The 21,348-nt window shown below is 38.7% G+C and overlaps 1 protein-coding gene across 1 annotated transcript in view; it reads right to left on the bottom strand.

Moving 5' to 3' along the window:
* Window positions 1-1,754: 1,754 nt before the first annotated feature.
* KCNMB4 (potassium calcium-activated channel subfamily M regulatory beta subunit 4) overlaps window positions 1,755-21,348 on the bottom strand; it is a 64,647-nt gene continuing 45,053 nt past the window's right edge. Inside the window, exon 3 of the mRNA XM_045465400.1 lies at window positions 1,755-2,282. Coding sequence (XP_045321356.1) covers window positions 2,114-2,282 — 169 coding nt within the window. The 3' untranslated portion in view covers window positions 1,755-2,113. The remainder of the gene's footprint in view (window positions 2,283-21,348) is intronic.

Genomic DNA, 21,348 nt, shown 5'->3' with positions numbered 1-21,348 from the left:
CAGTGTGCTCCTCCTCTTTTCAAAAAATCAACCTACAGGGGCGCCTGGGTGGCTCAATCAGTTGAGCATCTGACTTCAACTCAGGTCATGATCTCACAGTTCGTGAGTTCAAGCCCCGCATCAGGCTCTCTGCTGTCAGTACAGAGCCTGCTTCAGCTCCTCTGTCTCCCTCTCCCTCTACCCCTCGCTCACTTGCTCTCTCTCAAAAATAAACATTAAAAAAATATTTTAAAAATCAACCTATAGAATACAGTCATGTATACTCTTTGGGTCTAAATGGAGGCATTAATTAACACAAATGTATGAGTATCAAACTGATAAATGAAAACTCAGATCAATAAATATCAATTTTCCTTTTTCCCTACACATCACATATGTCCATGCACTATTTTTATCTATTCTCTGTAATTGATTAATCATAGATTATTGCATTAAGATAAAATGGATAAAGCAGACTTCCTCTCCCACTATGTAACACAAAGATGGTGATTTTCTCGGCTTTCCATTCGAGTAACTGTGTTTCAGATCGGTTCACGGTGTTGCTAAGACAACAGGGATGCTGTAACAGAAAACTGGCACTGAAGTCTCAAAGGATGGAGCTGCCTCAAAGGATATCATCGATGGTGTGTTCAAGGCCTTTTTCACAATGAAACTTGTAACACTGGATTCGAAAAAGGTGGTCACACCCATCCAACACCCTTCCATAGAAGACTATGGCTCTGTCAATGACTTGTATTCTAAGATTAAGGAAAGAGCAGTCTGTGAACTAAAAGTCAGAGGCCTATCATTCCACTAACATGTATCTTTCCTAGAACCCTAAGCGAGTACTGTCCTTAAATTCCAGTTTGCCTTTATTCTCATAGAAACATGTTTGAAGAATAATGGAAGAGAGCAAGAAGGAACCGTATCATCCGATTGTTCCTTCACTAAAAATGTACATCTCATCGACGCAAAGGTTTGATTCTGTCTGGTAACTACCTGGGTAAGTAGGATATTCACCGATACCTGTGACTGATATTTGGAATCTGCATTTGTCAACAGATGCAAAGAAGCACAGTCTCCTCAATGCCCTCGTGAGAAAGGCCCAGGAAGCTCAGCAGCAACAGTGATGAACCCTGGGTTGCATCTCCAGGTTTGTCCAAGCAAACACCTGCAGCGGCATTCGTGTAGTACTGAAAACATCAAGGCAAAGACAAAGAAAATAAAAACAAAATACTTGAGCTGATTCTGAATTTTTTTTTTCTGAGCTAAAAGAGAAAAGGAATGAAAACAGCAGTTAACTAAGCTGACACGTGTCCTTCACATCATGTCCATTCTATTGCACAGAGATGAAATCCGTCGAATGTAACATGGACGCGTGAATGAAGGAGCTCAGTGCTCTTAGAGCTAGGACACACCTTGTTCAGAACTGTCTCCCTCTCTTAAGAGATAATCTGGTGAAAAATAGTGGAGAGGCAAAGGGAAGTGTTGGAGGATATGTTTTCCCAATCTTTGAGGGTCCCTTGATGAAGAGTCACAGAAATGACTGAAGACTGAGGGAACAGCGCAGTTTTCCTTTTTCAAGCAGGAGTCAAAAGGTATTCTTCAATAATGGAAACTGGGGATCGTACTGTGAGGTCAAGACTTGTGCAGGGGTCCTTATCTCTAAGTGCAAGTTTCATCTCGCGGAATCAAATGAAACCAAGACCCTTTTTTAAAACCGTGGTGTTCTAAACGTAACAAAAAAAAAAAAAAAAAAAAGAAATAGAAAAGAACACAGACCACTCTCTTTTAATGTTTTTAAGTAGCAGAAATCATAATGCTTTGTATACTACACTGTACAATTATATACTGTTACTTTCCAAAGAAAATTAACTTCTTATAGGATTTTCTGAAATGGTTACTCCATACGGTTAAGAGCTTGACCCTTCAGCCATCGCTATGACACATGGCATACAATCTATGAGGTTCCAAGTCTTCCAGTTGTGCCGGTCTCTGCTGCCATTGAGGGAGGAGCCTCTCAGAGACCTCTCGTAGCCCCTTCCATCTCCTGCACCAGGAAACAGCCTCCGCAGGTAGACGTGTGCCGATGAGCGCAGTTTCTGTGCTTTGCTTGCCACAAGCCTACTCCCCTTTAAGAGAACTTGCGCTTCTTCATGGCTTCTGCTTTGACTGCCAGGCTCTTGGCACAGATGGTCAGGACCACAATGAGAACGCCCACCACAAATGTCACCAGGGGCCAGAGAAAGCAATGCAGGAGGACAATCTCATCATGCGTGCGATGAAGGAGCACATCATCTGGTCTGCAAGACAGTGGAGATGGGAAAGAAAGAGTGGTCAACTGCCTCGGCATGGCATAAATCTACACCCTGGAGCTCAGCTTGCTCTCTAGCCCGAAGGGAATAATCATTGAGAGTGAAGACCATGCTCTGGCTATAAATACTGTATTTTGAGGTTCAAATCCATTACCAAAAGTTCTGAGGTCTTGAATCAAGTAATTGGTACCAATTTGCATATTATCTATAATATAATTTACACGTTGCGAAATGTCAAAGCGTAGCAATCTTTTACATTACTATTTTCCTGCATTGTAAGTTGTCTAACATATTCCATTTTCTCACTCACCCTTTAATGAATGCTGGTCAAAGTGGCATGAATCAGTCTAAAAAATTACTTGTGGGTTGACATTCTCAAACCCAAAGTAGACCTCAGCACTTAGGTGGGACCCAAATGATCTTAATTCATAAAAATAATAAAGCCGCTGTTTGAATTTAGTCAGAAAGATCTGTGGTGTAGTCTTCAGGTCAACTCAGCTCCATTATGTGAAGGTTTTTTATTAATGAACAGATGAGTGAAATGGTTAGATTTAGTGCATTTTTCCATGCTTCTGGGTGGGATTAGTCATCAGTTTAAACTACTGACTATTTTCTTGATAAATTTTGCAAAGTCTTAGCAATATATTTCTATCTTACCAACACAGGACCCCGCTTTCAATTCCAGCACTGGTCTCATTCTCAAGAAGTAAAAATGAGATGTGTTCCACAAGCCATGATTTCTCATCTCTGGCCATTAGAGAGAGAGCTTGGGACTTTAGCTTTCATACAAGAGGTTTATATTTTGTAAGATATTTCCATTTCATCCCCAGGAAGGTTTGTTCTATTTAAAAAAAAATTTTTTTAATATTTATTTATTTTTGAGAGAGAGAGAGAGAGAGCGCGCACACACAGGTGGGGGAGGGGCAGAGAGAGATGGGGTGACAGGATCTGAAGCGGGCTCCAAGTCAACAGCAGCGAGCCTGATGCAGGGCTCAAACTCACGAATTGTAAGATCATGACCTCAGTTAAAGTCAGATGCTCAACAGACAGAGCCACCCGGGTGCCCCAGGTTTGTTCTATTATCCTAGAGTAGCAGTGCTTCCTCCAAACAAGGAAGAAAATGATGCAGAACAATTAATTCAATTGCCCTCAAGAACATCAGAAGCTTTAGAGTACAAGGGCAGTGCATTTAACAAAGAAATGCCTTCTTGAGGAGCTCTCACTGATCACAGGTTTCATAATTCAAGATCAATTTTTCCAGAAGATTGACAAAGAATGTTGGGTATTTCTCTTCTACCTATAATGCAACCATCATGCAGCATTAACAGTTTTGCAGCTTAGCTTTGAAATTACATAATCCTTGCCCTTTTTTTGTGCATAATAACATTTAAGATTTTGCACATTAAGTGAGATTTTTATTGACATTTTATTTCATATTATTTCAGTTAAAATTTGTACTAGATAAATGCAGAGTCATTGTAACAATTAAGCAAAAAGCATTCTAGCTTGCAGAAGTTACACTTTTTTCTGAATTCCTGTAGCAACACATTGTCTTCAAGACTTGTGCTATCATTAACTTATGATACATGTTAATGTACATATCCTTTTCTCCTGGAAGGCCCTTGACTTTGTCATTGTCTGTTACTCTACACATAGATGTTGCTAAATAACCACTTGCTACTGATGACCGGGAAACTGTCTCTGTTTCAACATGTTATCCATGCAAAATTTCAAGAACCTTAAGCCTTGAGTGTAGACAGTAGAGGCCTAGGTCCAAATACAGTCAGGGCACAATATAATTAAGTCCTATGTTACAGTCTTTAAAACCCCAACCCCCAGCACTGCCACCATTATTTTCCCAGCCACAAGAACTCACAGCTGTCAGCTACCCCCACCAGAGTGTGCAAAGGAAGTAAAAGCTCTCTCGGTTTCAGATCTCACATTGAGGTCTTTCATCCATCTTGGGTTTATTTTTGTGTATGGTGTGAGAAAGTGGTCCAGTTTCATTCTTTTGCATGTAGCTGTCCAGGTTTCCCAGAACCATTAATTGAAGAGACTGTCTTTTTCTCATTGTATATTCTTGCCTTCTTTGTCATAGATTAATTGACCATATAAGCATGGGTTTACTTCTAGGCTGTCAATTCTCTTTCGTTGATCTATGTGTCTATTTTTGTGCCAGTACCATACTGTTTTGATTGCTACAGCTTTGTAGTATAGTGCATCTTGAAATCTGGAATTGTGATACCTCCAGCTTTATTCTTTCTCAAGATTGCCTTGACCATATCACTATGAAAAGCTTTTGCAAAGCAAAGGAAGCCATCAACAAAACAAAAAGGCAAATTACTAAATAGGAGAAGATATTTGCAAATGACATATTCAATAAGGGATTAATATCCAAAATATAAAGAGAACTTATACAACTCAACACCAAAAAAATTAAATTAATTAATTACATAATCTGACTAAAAATGGGCAGAAGACCCAAACATTTTTCCAAAAAAGAAATAACACGGCCAACAGGCACCTGAAAAGATGCTCAACATCACTCCTCATCAGGGAAATGCAAACCAGATCCTCAATGAAATATCACTTTACACCTGTAAAAATGGCTAAAATCAAAAAGACAAGAAATAACAATGATTGGCAAGGATGTGGAGAAAAAGGAACCCTTGTGAACTGCCGGTAGGAATGTATATTGGTGCAGCCATTGTGGAAAATAGTATGGAGGTTCCTCAAATAATTAAAAGTAGAAATATTATATGATCCAATATGGGTATTTACCCAATGGGGGGAAAACACTAATTAAAAAAGATATATGCACTCTTATGTTTACTGCAACATTATTTACAATAGCCACGATATGGAAGCAGCCTAAGTGTCCACTGATAGACAAATGGATAAGGAAGATGTGGTGGAAATATATAAATTATTATACAGCCATAAAAAAAGAATGAGATCTTACCACTTGCAACAACATGGATGGACCTAGAGGGTTTTATGCTAAGTGAAATAAGCAGGACAGAGAAAGACAAATACCACATGATTTCACTTATATGTGGAATCTAAAAAACAAAACAAAAGCATAAACAACCATAAAGTAGAGTCAGACTTATAAATATAGAAAGCAAACTGATGGTTGCCAGGGAGAAGGTGTTTGGGGCGGGGGGGGTGGGCAGAATGGGTAGAGGGAAGTAGGAGGTATAGGCTTGCAGTTATGGAATGAAGAAGTCATGGGAATGAAAGGCAGAGCCTAGGCAATATAGTCAATGGTACTGTAATAGTGTTGTATGGTGGCAAATGGTAGCTATATGTGTGGTGAGCATAGCAGAACATATAGACTTTTGAATCACTGTGTTGTACAGCTGAAGTTAATGTAACATTGTATGTCAATTATACTCAAATAAAAAATAAGATAAACTGCAGTATTACTGATTTTTTTTTTTTTTAATCTGTCTTGGGATGGCCTTCCTCCCTCACTTCCTTCCCACCTTCTTTTCCCCTTCGCTCTCTTCCCCTTCTTTCTTGGACAGTTCTATTCCTCCAGAATCTATTGGTGCAAAGATGAACTACATTCTTCACCAAAAGGGTGAGAGTGCATAAAAATGTAAATGCACTTAATACACAGAACTGTATGCTTACAAACGGTGAAAATGGCAAAAAAAGGGGGGGGGTGGTAAGGACTTGTATTTTTAACACTACTTTAAGTAATTTGCATGTAATTTCCATAAGTGTTTTGCGGTTAATTTTCCAGTAAAATGCTTCATTGAGTATCGTCTTTTGTGTTCCTTCTTGAATCACTATTAATGATACTAAATCCTTTACCACAATACTGTACAACTGAACCAGGAAAATACCCACAGATGAAGGTGGTTGGAACCACCATACATATTTCCTGGAACATTTAATAAAAAAAGAATGTGAGTAAAAAGGAAAGGAGGAGTGAAAATAAGAACTGAAAATGCTGGACCTGGATATTTGTTTTATTTAGAAACTTCTTGGCATTCCAACTGCTATAAGAGCCCTTGGGGCAAAATTTTATTTTAATATTTCAAGTGACAAAACATCATTCACTGGAGATAGCTATGTTGAATCCGTAGCAGCTTCAAAGCAGTCTTTGAGGCAGAAATATTATATAAAAATGTTCATATTTCTTTAAAAATAATTAATGTCTGTTTCCATTTCATACAGTTCTAAGATGCCCCATAGTATCCTTCAATGGGAAGGAAGGGTAGCAGAATATGCCACTTTGGCATAAGGTTATTTTGAGCTGAAGGTAATTGAAAAGAGACAGAGATAAGAAAAGCTCTCTGCCCTCCTCTTATTTGCCTAAAAGCAAGACATACATTTATAAAGGTGCCTTTCTTCCTCTCTCTTCTAGGAAGGACAAAAGTTAATCATTGGAGACAATTCTAGACCTTTATCAGCCCAAAAATGGCACCAGAGTAAATTATATAACAAATTTTCCTAACTAGCTCTTACTTTCCATCAGTTTCCCCATATATTTACCTTTCTACATTTTGCTGCCCTAGAAACTCAAAGTCCTTTTCCTTTGTCATATCACTTCTCTAAATATGTATTGCCTTTTTCTTTAAAAAAATTTTTTTTAATGTTTATTTATTTTTGAGAGAGAGAGAGAGAGACAGAGCACAAGCAGGGGAGAGGCAGAGAGAGAGGGAGACACAGAATTCAAAGCAGGCTCCAGGCTCCAAGCTGTCAGCATAGAGCCCAATGTGGGGCCTGAACCCACAGACTGTGAGATCATGACCCGAGCTGAAGTCAGACGCTTAGCTGACTGAGCCACCCAGGTGCCCCTGTATTGCCTTTTACTTAAAGATGCCATATAAGCCCAAGTTCGAACCACCTCTTTGAGCTATGCACCACTGAGTGCTTCCACATGTACACATGATGCACATGTTAATAAACTTCTGTTTTTCTCTTCTTAATCTGTCTTTTGTCAGTCTAATTTACAGAGCCCTAGCCTATGAATCTAAGAAGCATAGAGGGAAAAGTTTTTCCTCCCCTATAGGAAAAAATGATTTCTCAGCACAGTAATGCTTAAGTTCATCATTCAGTTAATAGGATTTACTGAAATTATCTTTAAATTGATCCTGTGATGTAATTAAAGTCTGGTTCATTTAACTGGGACTTTAGTGTCTTAATTTAAAGCACTCCACTACCTCAGTTCCCTCCAATTTTAGGAGGCAGCTTTGGCTTTAGAATTCAGTTTTCCATAAATCTATAATGGTAGGACTGAAGGGGAACTTTTTTTAAAAAAATTACCATTTTCAATATTTGGCAAACTGGATAAATGGCCTGATGAGATCTGAATACGATGTAGTATAATCAGGATAGTGATGAGGATGTAGGTAATATGAAAAAAAAAAAAAAAAAAAAAAAAAAAGGATGATTACTCTGTATTTGAGGACTTCAAAAAAGTAAACAAGGTATTTTCTTTCGGGTGTGTAAAAATACTAATAGCAAGCACTTTTAGATTGTAAGAGGGGGTGGGTACAAGTGTCATAAAACAAGAGAAGTGCTACGAGTACCCTTAGAAATACTTTCCTAAAGGTTGGACTTACCCTGAATAGAGCCTTGAAAGTATATTGTGAGTACATTCTTAAATAGTTAGCATTTGTTAAGTGTTTACTACCCTTCAGGTGCTCGGATAGAGTGTTTAATCTCACTTCATCCTTAAAATAACCCTGTGATGGCCAAATTTTTCATTGTCATTTTAAAATAAGAGAAACTAAGGCAAAGAAAGATTAGTTTACTCAAGATTACACAACTTCAAATAATGACACAGTGATTCGGAAACCCTATCTGTATGGCTTTCAAACCTGTACTATTTATTTACCCCTCAGCTGGCTTTTCTCGAATTCAAGCCACCTCTGGTATTTGCTGAAATGCAACTTCCTGAATCTCAACTCCTGGCTGACTACATCAGAATAGGGGTTGTAGGACCCAGATACCTGCATTTTTGAGAAGCTCCTGGGTGATTCTAATACATAATCAAGTTTAGGAAGCGCTGTGTAAAGCTCTAATAGTTTAAAAGAAAAAAAAAATTTGGTGTGAAACATAGAGCTACTTATCTGGCTATTTCTGAAACTGTCTTAACTGATTCTTATGTCCGGGTTATTGTCATGGCCGTCACATGCTCTTGTGCAGAGTGTATGGTGCATGAAGATGTCCTGGAATAAGACTGGAGGAGAGAAGGGGTGAGGTGAGGGGTAATGGAGGTAACAAGGGAGGTAGAAATCCAGCCCTGATACTAGATTTGCTCGGAGGGGGCTTTTGTCCTAATTGGCAAAAAGGCAGCCTATCAGCTAGCAGTAGACCTAGTTGTACCAGATAAAAAAGACAAAAATTTGGTATATGTCATCCTAAATATAAAAAATATATTCTCTTTGACTTTGCCTCACCAAATGAGATTTCTTCTAATTCTCAATACCTGTTCTGTTCACTGACAGTGAGAGAAAATGGTGACCTCTTTTTTTTTTTTTTTTTTTTACGCTGGAAAATTAAACTTTAACTTATCTCAACCAGTTCATGTAAAAATCTGAACTGCATAATAAGTTACTAGTGTCCCGTGATGGTAACTGTACCAGTGAAGAGAAAAGATGAAGATCCATGAGATCCTACAGGAAGTAGAAATCCTGATTTATTACTTAAGAACTTTCCTTTTCATGTTCATGTAGACTGCTAGAAAGTTCAAGTTTTGGCCTGCCTTAGCAAGATCATACAACTTTTTTTTGCCTGTCAGACCCCTCATGCTTTGTCTTATTTTCTGCACATGTTGCTAATTTATTTTATCTTGCTAAATTCTGTCAATCTTTAGAGCACTCATTAAACCCTTCTTAGAGTAGGTATATATCAATGATGTACATTTGCATATCAGGTACTCAATAAACCTTAAAAACTTTTTTAGTTGTCAGCTTTATCCATATTTCCATGAGAAATAATATACTACATCATTACAGGAACTTGCACTTATGTATGTATTTTGTTGCAATCTTAAAGTCAATAAATGCTTCATTATATCACAACCATAACATAATTCTTTAGGCATAATGTCAGTCCAACATGCCAGGCCTCTGGCATAGAAGCACAGCCAAATGACATGAAAAATGTAATGATTTCATCCTCCAAATCTTCTGAATAGGTCCTCTCTATTCTTGCTCTAAGCCTTGCTTATTATTTATAACATGACCTACTTTTTGAAAGAATCTTAAAGAGGTAACAATAAAAACAAGACCTAAGTACAATAAAACCCTTAAACTGACAGTAAAGAGCAAATACAATGTAATTAGGATGAAAGAAAGGAAAAAAAAAAAAAAAAAAAGGAAGTCCAAGCTAAGAAAAGCTCCTGCTTTAAGCATAAGTGGAACTTAACCTCTGAGCATCCCAGTACCCAAGGGAAAAAGAACGGAGATGAGTTACACAGCTGCCATTAGATTGAAAAAAAAAAAAAAAAAAAAAAAAGGAAGCATGCCAATTCATCAGAACAAACGCTTTGCTAGGGCTACACTTAATAAATGAGATGGTGTGTATTTTTACATAAAGTAATCTGTGTAACACATTTGAAAGGCTAAGACCAGCTTTACAAAGCTAGCTAATGAAATTATGTGAGGAATTTTTGCAATACTAATTCCAAGGTCTCAGATCTACTGAATCAGATTGAGTTTTTAAACAGCTTTCCAGGTGATGCCAATGATTACTCACATCTGGAAATAAGTGACTTATTGCTTTTTAAAATTTTTTTTTTCAACGTTTATTTTATTTTTGGGACAGAGACACAGCATGAACGGGGGAGGGGCAGAGAGAGAGGGAGACACAGAATCGGAAACAGGCTCCAGGCTCTGAGCCATCAGCCCAGAGCCTGACGCGGGGCTCGAACTCACGGACCGCGAGATCGTGACCTGGCTGAAGTCGGATGCTTAACCGACTGCGCCACCCAGGCGCCCCCTTAATGCTTTTTAAATATCAAATGTATCAGCTTGGTTTTTGACAATAACTTAAGAGCAAATCGTTCAAGACTGGAATCACTGACAAGCATTCTATGTGGCTGGTTGAAGGGAGCGTCTTCTGTCAGGTTAAGAGTCCTGACATGGAAGTGACAAAATGATACTTTATAACAAAAACCGAAAACCTGACATGCATTCATTCCCAGATTATTTTGTCTATTGGAGCTAGGTTTCAGACAGCCTTTGAAAGTTTTCTCTAAAGTCTCAAATGTATCAACAGATATTTTTTTTCAATATATGAAGTTTATTGTCAAATTGGTTTCCATACAACACCCAGTGCTCATCCCAAAAGGTGCCCTCCTCAATACCCATCACCCACCCTCCCCCCCCCTCCCACCCCCCATCAACCCTCAGTTTGTTCTCAGTTTTTAAGAGTCTCTTATGCTTTGGCTCTCTCCCATTCTAACCTCTTTTTTTTTTTTTTTTTCCTTCCCCTCCCCCATGGGTTTCTGTTAAGTTTCTCAGGATCCACATAAGACTGAAAACATATGGTATCTTTCTCTGTATGGCTTATTTCACCTAGCATAACACTCTCCAGTTCCATCCATGTTGCTACAAAGGGCCATATTTCATTCTTTCTCATTGCCACGTAGTACTCCAATTTCTTTATCCATTCATCAGTTGATGGACATTTAGGCTCTTTCCATAATTTGGCTATTGTTGAGAGTGCTGCTATAAACATTGGGGTACAAGTGCCCCTATGCATCAACACTCCTGTATCCCTTGGGTAAATTCCTAGCAGTGCTATTGCTGGGTCATAGGGTAGGTCTATTTTTAATTTTTTGAGGAACCTCCACACTGTTTTCCAGAGTGGCTGCACCAATTCGCATTCCCACCAACAGTGCAAGAGGGTTCCCATTTCTCCACAACCTCGCCAGCATCTATAGTCTCCTGATTTGTTCATTTTGGCCACTCTGACTGGTGTGAGGTGATATCTGAGTGTGGTTTTGATTTGTATTTCAAATCAAAATGATGATGAGGAGTGACGTTGAGCATCTTTTCATGTGCCTGTATCAACAGATATTTAATTGAGATGCCACAAGAGGAGACTATGTCATAGAAGGTTTTCAGGCAGGAACTGCTGACCACTGATTTGTAAGCTGGAAAACCTTGATATGGGTATCAATAAATGTTTTCAATTTTAGCAATACTCTATGCTATGAGCTTTCTAGGAGACTGAATTAACATGCATCCCATGAAAACACTGACTTGACCTATTGATTGTTGATTTTTAAAAGACCTCAAAAGATATTTTTTCTACCAAAAGACATTGAAGATTAAATGATAAAAACATTGAATTTGGTTTTGGCATAAAGCTGTCCTTATTGAGAGTAATTAGCCAATATGTTTAGTTGCTGTTTGAAGCAATTATAAAACCTTGGCAACAGAAAAGTATGCTTGTCTTCTTAAATGACCACAGGAAGGCACTTGAACAGCTAATCTGAAAGCTGTATCAAGTTATGGTATAAATTACAGTGGGAATACGGAGCCCGGAACACGGAGATCCTTTGCAGTATTCTTTACGATGATTTGTTCTATCATGAGTGCATTTTTGCCAACTTGATTTCAGCAATGATATTGTGATAAGGGCTTTTAAAAGTTTGAGAAGTATTATATCAACATCACAGCTTTGGTCTGCAGATGGTTCTTATCAATGGATGAAAGGCTGTTTATAGATGTAAAAATGTTATAAATACTTACATTTTCTTAACTATCTTCTCCAATTAGGTGAACTTACAGCTGTAATATTTAATTGTATAAGAGTTGTTCCTCAAGCCTGACTATTCTTCATGGAGGAAATTAAATCAAGCCCCAGACCTGCAGTTTCTAGAGAAAAAAATTTACATTTGCCTTTGGCCAGATATACAGCAAACTGGCAGGTGTGTTATTTTGGAGCAATGAAGGGTTGAATTAATTTTAAACAGGAAAGATTGTGCCTTAAGTCCACCCTGATGGTAAGTACTAAGTAACCTTGAAAGTGTAGGGGAGTATTTTAGAACATGAACTTTAGTTAAACCTGGGTTTAAATATGGGCTTTACAACTTGCTAACATGATTTTAAGAAAAATACTTAAGGAAGGAAGGAAGGAAGGAAGGAAGGAAGGAAGGAAGGAAGGAAAGAAAGAAAGAAAGAAAGAAAGAAAGAAAGAAAGAAAGAAAAAAGGAAAGAAATACTTAATCCCTCCCTGTCTTAATTTTGTCATCTATAAAGTGGGGATAATAATATCTACCTTCCAGGATAGTCCTGAAGAGTAAATGAGACAATGTCTGCCAAGTGTTTAAGCAGATGACTGCCTAATAGTGAGTATTTAATATTCAGTAAGGGGTGGTAATAATAATGATTATCATTATAAATTTGGGGTTCACAACTCAGAAGATGATTTTAAAATGTTGGCAGTAATGTATCATTTGCAAATATCTTCTACAGTCTACGACTGTCTGGTTGAAGTCACAGGAAATTCCTTTAATCAAATTATAATTTCTTTTGGTATAGATGTCTTCACTCCCCCTGGGCCTCCTATACCTTTGTAGTCTGCTTTCTGGTCCTATAACAGGCGGCTAAAAGGAAGAAACAGCATAGGTCTAACCAGCAAATGATTCCCTTCAATTCTAATATGTGCATCAGGAAAAAAATTCAACAACACTAATCTCTTGATTAGAAACACAAATAGAAGTTACCCCTAAATTTTTCTCTCAAGCCATCATTTAACATCATTAAATTGCCCAATTGGAGATTGGGTTTAGCAACTGTTTTCCGATGGTTAAGATGGCTGTCCTTACAAGTACAAGGTCTTAGGTCTTATAAAGCAGAGGCCCGGAGAAACCATTGCAGCCCTGAGCTCCCAGAGGAACACACTTCTTTTAAAGTTTTATTCACACTGTGTGGTAATTACTTTTTATATCTGTCTGTTTTCCCAACCTAATTCGAAGAACCCTGAGGTAAGGAGCCTATTAGGGATATTGCCTGCCTGAGAAGACATCTCCTGAGTGCTCAGAAAGAAAGAGGAGTTACTGGCAAGGCCTGCAAACCAAGAAGATGCTTATGACTTGTTGTCTTAAAAAAAAAAAAAAAAAAAAAAAAAAAGCAAACCAATGAATCCATCTTACTCTGAGGCAGAGCAGGTTGGTATAAGAAGGTTTTAATTATACAACATTTGTTGTTCTATCAGGAAAAAAAAAATGGAAAGAGAAATTTTAAATTATCTAGATATTTTCGGAGATGAGGCAAGAAATGGCATTAAATTTATATTAAATCCCCTTCCTCTCCCCCTGCCCCCGCAAGCTGCTTAGGAAGAGTCACCTGCGTCAGTGACCGGGAATGCTGGATGGAGAGCATGACTTTCAGTTGGCTGATTTCATCAGAGAAGTGAAGAATTTTGTAAACCAGATGACAGTTTTGGTCCAGCAATTCCTGTGAGCTTTTCTTAAGAAATGTATTACTGTTCTTCATGGCAGCTTGGTCTGTGGCGTCCCTGAGTTACCAGGTAAATTATTTTTTTCACATAGGGCCACAGATATTCTTTGGCCAAACTGCTTAAATTTAGAGTTTAAGCAGATATACTGGAGAAAAGAAGAAACCTACATTCTTCTATTTGAGACAAAGATAATTCTTATAATAGTTCTCACCTTGTGTATGTACTTTGTAGTTTCAATTTTATTTATTTAAAAAAAATTTGTTTTAATTTATTTTTGAAGGTGAGAGATACAGAGCATGAGCAGGGAGGGGCAGAGAGAGAGGGAGACACAGAATCCAAAGCAGGCTCCAGGCTCCGAGCTGTCAGCACAGAGCACGACACGGGGCTCCAACTCACAAACCACGAGATTACGACCTGAGCCAAAGTCTGACGCTTCACCGACTGAACCACCCAGGTGTCCCTGTGGTTTCAATTTTAAAGTGAAAATCCAATACCATTTTAAATCAGTGTGAAAAAGATGGATTATTCAATACATTGTGTTGGGACAATACTGGTCATTTGAAGAAAAAAAAAACATTTGCTCCCCATCTTCTTCTTTCCAAAAAACAAGAGAAAGAAAAAAAAAAAAAAAAGAAAATCCAGACATATCAAAAATTTTGTTGTACCAAACAAACCATGAATGCTCTAGAAGAACACCTGAGTTATAGAAAATAACTTTGGAATGAGAAAAAAAAAATGGGTTTCGATTTTTTTTTTTGTATTAGTATGTTCCAAGTATTCTATTGTACTTACTTATACTAAGAAATTATTCACTGTTAATCAGAAATTAAAATTTAACTGGTGTCTTATATTTTAATTTGCTAAATTTGGCAAATTTCTGATTACCCTACTTTCTAAGTAAGACATAAAATGCAAAAGCCATTAAGAAAAGACAGATGATCCAACAAGAGAAACGTAAACATTTCTGTAAGCCAAAAACACTCCAGGGGCGCCTGGGTGGCTCAGTCTGTTGAGTGTCTGACACTTGATTTCAGCTCAGATCACAATCTCACAGTTCATGGGTTCGAGCCCCGTGTCAGGCTCTGTGCTGACAGCGTGGAGCCTGCTTGGGATTCTCTCTCTCCCTCTCTCTGGCCCTAAACATTAAAAAAATTAAAGAGAGATGGAAGGGAGGGCGCAGAACCAAGGGTGAATAAACAGCAGTGACACGAAGCTACAGGCGCACAGTCAGGAAGACAAAACCGGAACAGGAGGAAGCCAGGGAGAAATGCTGCAGACAATGAAAAAGGTAATTAGAGCTGGGTTTAAAGGAAGAATCAGAACAAAAACAGACAGGCTCCCTTCTTAGGACAAATGACACAGTGTTCACAGAGAGAACCCACAACTGATCAGCTCTCATTTTTCTTCTCTTCTCCATGGACGACAAATACTTTTCTATTCTATTTCATCTTTAAAATATTATTAGTCAAAATAAAACATTTTATTTTAATAACAAATTTGTTATTATTAAAATGCATTATGACCCAAACCAGGACAGCTGAAACCCAGGACAGCCGGGAGATGGTAAGAGATGACATGTCTAAGGGACTTCCTCTACTGGTTACAGGGGAACCACAGGCAAGAGTGTTTCTACTTCCAAAACAGGACTGATTTCCCACTTTTCCTTTTCTCATTAAAGTGGAAAGAATAGGGCTCTATGAAATTTTCATCACATCATCACTGCTTCCTCAACACAATGAGGTCTCCAGACAGAGACGCACAGGTCTAATGGGGGAGCTGTGGGTCCCCAGAGAGAACACTAGATTTGGATTTTCCTAACACAGCGGGTAGGAGTTCTGAGTCTCCACTGACTTAGGGCCTATCACTCATCTCTCTACACCTCAGCTGCCTCATTTGTAAAATGGGAAATAAAACCCTTCTCAGGAGAGAAAATGAGGGTATTTCTGTGGAAAGCATTTTTCTATAAAACCATGTACAACATAGACAGCCTCTGTGAGATAGTAAGACACATCTGAATTGGTCTTGGCCGCTGGTTCCTGAACTCAGCTCCTAAAACCCTACAAAATTCCTAAGTGATAAGAGAATTAGGAACAAATGAGGAGACTCTAGGAGGGCACCTGAAGGGCTGCTGGATGGCGGCTGGGCTGATCTCCACAAAGACCAAGCCATGGTTAGAAGCTTGTAACTTTCAGCCCCACTGCCCTCCCTCTATCTCCCATCTCTCTAGAGAGGTGCTAGAAACAGAGTTCATAATTGATCATGGCTTCATGATAAAGCCTCCATAAGTATCCCAACAGTACAGGGTTCAGTGAGCTCGTCTGGTGAACACATGCACAACAGAAGGGTGACGCACACCATCTCCACAAAGACATAAGCTCCTACACTGGGAGCCCTCCCAGCCCTCACTCTATCTCTTTATCTGGCTGTTCATAGGTATCTTTTGTTATGTCTTTCAACAAACTAGTAAATGTGCGTGTTTCCCGAATTCTGTGAGCCATTCTAGAAAATTAATCCAAACTGAGGGGGAAGTCATGGGATCCTCTAATCTGTAGCCACGTTGGACAAAAGTTGTGGGTAACCTAGGGACCCGATACTTACAACTGGAGTTTGAAGTCGGGGGGCAGTCTTGTGGGACTGAACCTTTTACCTGTGGGATCTGATTACTATCTTCCCATAGATAGGGTCAGAACTGATTTACATTGTAGAACACCCGGCTGGTATTATGGAGAATCACTTGGTATGGGGAAAAAAAAATCCTACACATTGGTGATGAGAAGTGTTAGAAGTGAAGTGTTCTCTGCTAGGAATTGACCCAAGGGATACAGGAGTGCTGATGCAGAGGGGCACTTGTACCCCAATGTTTATAGCAGCACTCTCAACAATTGCCAAATTATGGAAAGAGCCTAAATGTCCATCAACTGATGAATGGATAAAGAAATTGTGGTTTATATACACAATGGAGTACTACGTGGCAATGAGAAAGAATGAAATATGGCCCTTCGTAGCAACGTGATGGAACTGGAGAGTGTGATGCTAAGTGAAATAAGTCATACAGAGAAAGACAGATACCATATGTTTTCAGTCTTATGTGGATCCTGAGAAACTTAACAGAAGTTTATGGGGGAGGGGAAGAAAAAAAAAAAGAGGTTAGAGAGGGAGACAGCCAAAGCATAAGAGACTCTTAAAAACTGAGAACAAACTGAGGGTTGATGGGGGGTGGGAGGGAGGGGAGGGTGGGTGATGGGTATTGAGGAGGGCACCTTTTGGGATGAGCACTGGGTGTTGTATGGAAACCAATTTGACAATAAATTTCATGGTAAAAAAAAAAGAAGTGAAGTGTTCTGTATGAGGAGTAAAGACACACAGTGGGGAGAGAAATGAGTTTTTTCATTATAGCCTTAAATAAAGCCCATATCCAAGTTTCCTAACCTGGGAGAGATGAATTTGTCTACCCACAGAATGTAACAACACGGAACCAGAGATTTTGAAAATTTGTGGCATTTTCAAAGCTTAAGAGTTGAAGGAAAGCTCACAGACATTCATTGTAAAAGTCAGCTACGCTGAGACCTCTCTATAAATTACTACCTGTTAGACCTGTCTATAAATTACTGCCTGTATATTTTCACTCCTGCTGTAACAAATTTAGTGGCTTAAATCAATGCAAATTTCTTCTCTTACTTTTCTGGAGGTCAGAAGTCTGAAATCTGAAGGTATTGGCAGGACTGTTCTTTCTGGATGCTCTAGAAGAGAATCTATTTCCTTGCCTTTTCCAGTTTCTAGAAGTTTCCTATATTCCTTGGTTCATGGCCCCTTCTTGGAATCACTCTTGCTACCATCATCACATCCACTACCCCTCCTCTCTTCCTCTTATAAAGACCTTGAGATTACATTTAGGGTGTAACTTTCCATAACAAGACTCTTTACTTAATCACATCTGCAGTCTTTTTTTTACCATATATAGTGTTGTAAGGTAATAAGGTATGTTGACACAAATCCATGGGGATTAGGATGTGGACATCTTCGGGAGCTAGTATTTAGACAACCACACTACCATAACCTGCTATCTTATATTATAAATAGTTCTTTACTAACACAAGTCTTCTACCCCTGGCGCTAATTGGTCATTCACAATTAAATCATCAACAGAAGCATCCCCCCAAAAAAGCACTAGATGATAAGCTCCTTTCTATTATCCCCACCTGAGTTATAAAAAAAAATACTAAGAGGTCCAAACTCCCAGTTATGCAATAAATAAGTCACAAGGATGAAAAAGCACAGCACAAGAAATACAGTCAATAATGTCGTAATAACTTTGTATGGCAACGAATGGTAAGGACACTTACTGTGCTGAGCATTTCATAATGTATAGCATTGTGGGAACACTATGTTGTGCCCTGAAACTAATACAATATTGTGTGTCAACTCTACTTCAATTAATGATACAAATCAAGGCTAAAGAGTGTTTACCTTTTTGATCTTTTCCCAACATCTGTCCTTTTATTATGATAAAGGCATTCACTATAAAACACACCTGCCCAGAGATATTAACACTTCTCTTTTTTTCATCCGCAACATTTTCCTTCTGTTGTGCCTTTGCCTGCTTAGAGCTCTACTACTTCCTTAACCACCTGCTGCCCCTAATCGAATCAGTCATGGAACTTTGAAACTTTTAATACAATACATCACTGGAATCCTCCCTAAGGAATGGACACCCTGTTTACTACAGGATTTACTTTTTGTCTTAGTAGTACATCTTTGCAATTCCCTTTTAAATTTTATTCCTTACCAAGTGTTCAAAGATTCTGGATTCTTTTTTACTCAGATCTTTCACGAAACAATATGTCACTAATGGTTCTCCGTATTAATTTTAACCACAATCATATGCTACGTCGTAAGTTTGACCTTCCCAAACTTTCTCTCCATTAGCTATCCTTCAGATCTCTTTTTTTTAAATTCTGAATTTAAAAAGTGAGGTAGAATTTCCACATGTGGAAAGAGAAGTAATAAGTATATAGTTTAGCCAGATCTTCATGTCATTTTAATACTGTTGATTTCTGATCTTTTTATTTCTATTTTATAAAAAGTTTTATAATTTCTTTAATCCATTTTACTATTTAAAAACTCACATTATCCCATACAATTATTTTTTCTCATATTTGAAGATTGAAAATGTATGATTAAATCAGATTTTAGCAAGAAGTGGGGAAGCTTAAGGGTGGGCCATTATGTTCCCAAAGGAAGTCTTTCAGAGCCCATTTTCCATCTCAGCAATACCTATTCCTGGAGAAACATCCTCAGAAAATGGAAAATGTTTGATTTAGGACTTTAGTGCTCAAAATGCCCTTCTGTTTTTCAATTCCTTATTTAGAGGAACTAATTCTTAAACATCAAGGAAACACACTGTAATCTAGCATGTCTGAGAATATGGTGATACAGAAGGGACTTCCTCAACAAGCTAGGGCTGAAAGAGACTGGAAACAACAGCACTAATTAAATCATGACATCCCAACATTCTCCTCACTGTTCAAGACAAAACACCAGGGCCTCTTATTCACTTTGTGAAGCCAAAACCAAAGTAGAAGAGAGAAGCTCTAATTATAGAAAAGCCTGCACACAATGAAAGGCTAGTCACCGAGCAAAGTAATTACGTGTTTTTTTCTCAAAATCTTCAAACAAGGTAGAGGCTCCCCTTTGAAATTACATAAGATGATACCCAAGGGCTCAAAAAGTTGAGCCAGGGTCTTCTATATCCATTCAATAGCCATGATCCTAAGATCCTGATGTTCAAACCTACTCCACTGTTTCAGGAGAAGGAAGTCATGGGTTGCACCCAGCATAGTAACTGCACACATATAAAAAGACTTGTCTGAAAGATCACTTTAACAGCCACATTTTCTATCATCTCTCTAAGCTAAATCATGTTCTCAGCCCTTGCTTCAGGCAAAGAGGACACTGCAAACTAGCAGAGGATATAATCACAGATCACACACTTGCAACGTGGGCGTGAGAAACCGTTTCCAGGGAGAAATGACAAACATACTGATGCACCCAAAATATGCATATGAGCAGGGATTCCATTGGGTGTTTGTAAAGTTGGCAAGAGCTTCAGAATTTGGTTCTCAAGGAAATAAGGCGGGTAAGGAATCCCCCCAAATGTCAACGTGTCTTCTTACCATCTGAACAATACTGGGCACATTGTGTGCAGTTGAAATGTGGCATTTAAAAAAGGAGGTTGAGAAACATGTTCCCCGTGATTTTGACGTAAAATCAAGATGGCAGGCCCTCCTTAACTAGTAAAATATCGGTAGGGTCGGAACAATAAGGGCCCCCTCACCCACTCATGACTCAAATGCAAATAACCCCACAAAGAATCGTGGTCTCAGTGGGTCTGCCCAACTCCACAAAGCCTGGATTTTTTACCCAGTGGTTCCCCACACCTAGAAGAGCAGCACACTGTGCTAAGCTCAAAGTGAAAACTCCATAAATGTTAGTGTAACAAGAAGGGAATGGGGCGCCTGGGTGGCTTGGTTGGTTGAGAGTCCGACTTTGGCTCAGGTCATGATCTTACAGTTTTTGGGTTTGAGCCCCGCATCAGGCTCTGCACTCACAGTGCAGAACCTGCTTGGGATTCTCCCTCTCCCTCTCTCTCTGCTCCTCCCCCTCTCTCTTTCAAAATAAATAAAGAAACTTTAAAAGAAAATAAGAAGGGAATGAAAATCCAAAGCCATAGAGTTTTAGTTAAGCAAATCTGGGGGAGGAGGAGGGGGGGAAAGGAAGATCTTAGACTTCATAGGAATTCTTTCAAAGTCTACATATACTTGTTTGAAATTGTAAACACCATAGAGTTATTTGCATCAACAGTCATATGTATCTGCTTGTATTCTTACAGATCGTGACAACTATTTTCAGAACATTTCTAAGAGAAAGTGACCATGTTCACTATTCTTTGTCATTTTAAACTTTCTTTTCTTCCTGCTTAGGTATTTAAATATCTATCTCTAGACTGTCCAATCAGCTCCTGTGCACCTGACTAGTGTCACTGGTGGTTCCTCCTTCAATTCACCTGCCCCACCCCCACTTAGATGCTTTTCCCTGCTGCTCCCACACATAGCACTGTCCCACATTGAGCACACTAGCAAAGGCAGCCAGCGCCTAGTGAAGTCAATACCAAACAGCCCAGGCAGGTGAAGAGACCTTCTGTACTCCCCAAACCTCTGAAAAAGATCTTGTATCCCATCCCACAACATACTCCTAGGATATCATCATTAATGTCTGATTTGGTGAAGACCAATTCCTTATAATTAGATCTTCAATGAAGAAAATTAGCCAGTTACCACAATCTATTTTCTTTCATACACCTCTCCTAGCAGCATGGCTCCATTATTTTGGCAGCTCCGAAGAGAAGATCTGAAAAATGCATCCTGGGTGGCGAAAAAGTGAATTGCGTTTCTTCTTTATTTATATAAAGCACAAAGGAAAGCTCAAGGGAAAAGCTCAAAGGAAACAGGGCTACCTCCTATTACAATATCATCATTCTATAAGTTTCCCAATTGTTAAGAACCCACTTTATTAAAATGTATTATGCACCAAATTATTGGTTTTTAATTAGAAAATTAGC

Source organism: Leopardus geoffroyi, chromosome B4, assembly GCF_018350155.1.
Source record: "Leopardus geoffroyi isolate Oge1 chromosome B4, O.geoffroyi_Oge1_pat1.0, whole genome shotgun sequence".
NCBI lineage: Eukaryota > Metazoa > Chordata > Mammalia > Carnivora > Felidae > Leopardus > Leopardus geoffroyi.
This window is presented reverse-complemented; position numbering and strand designations above follow the sequence as displayed.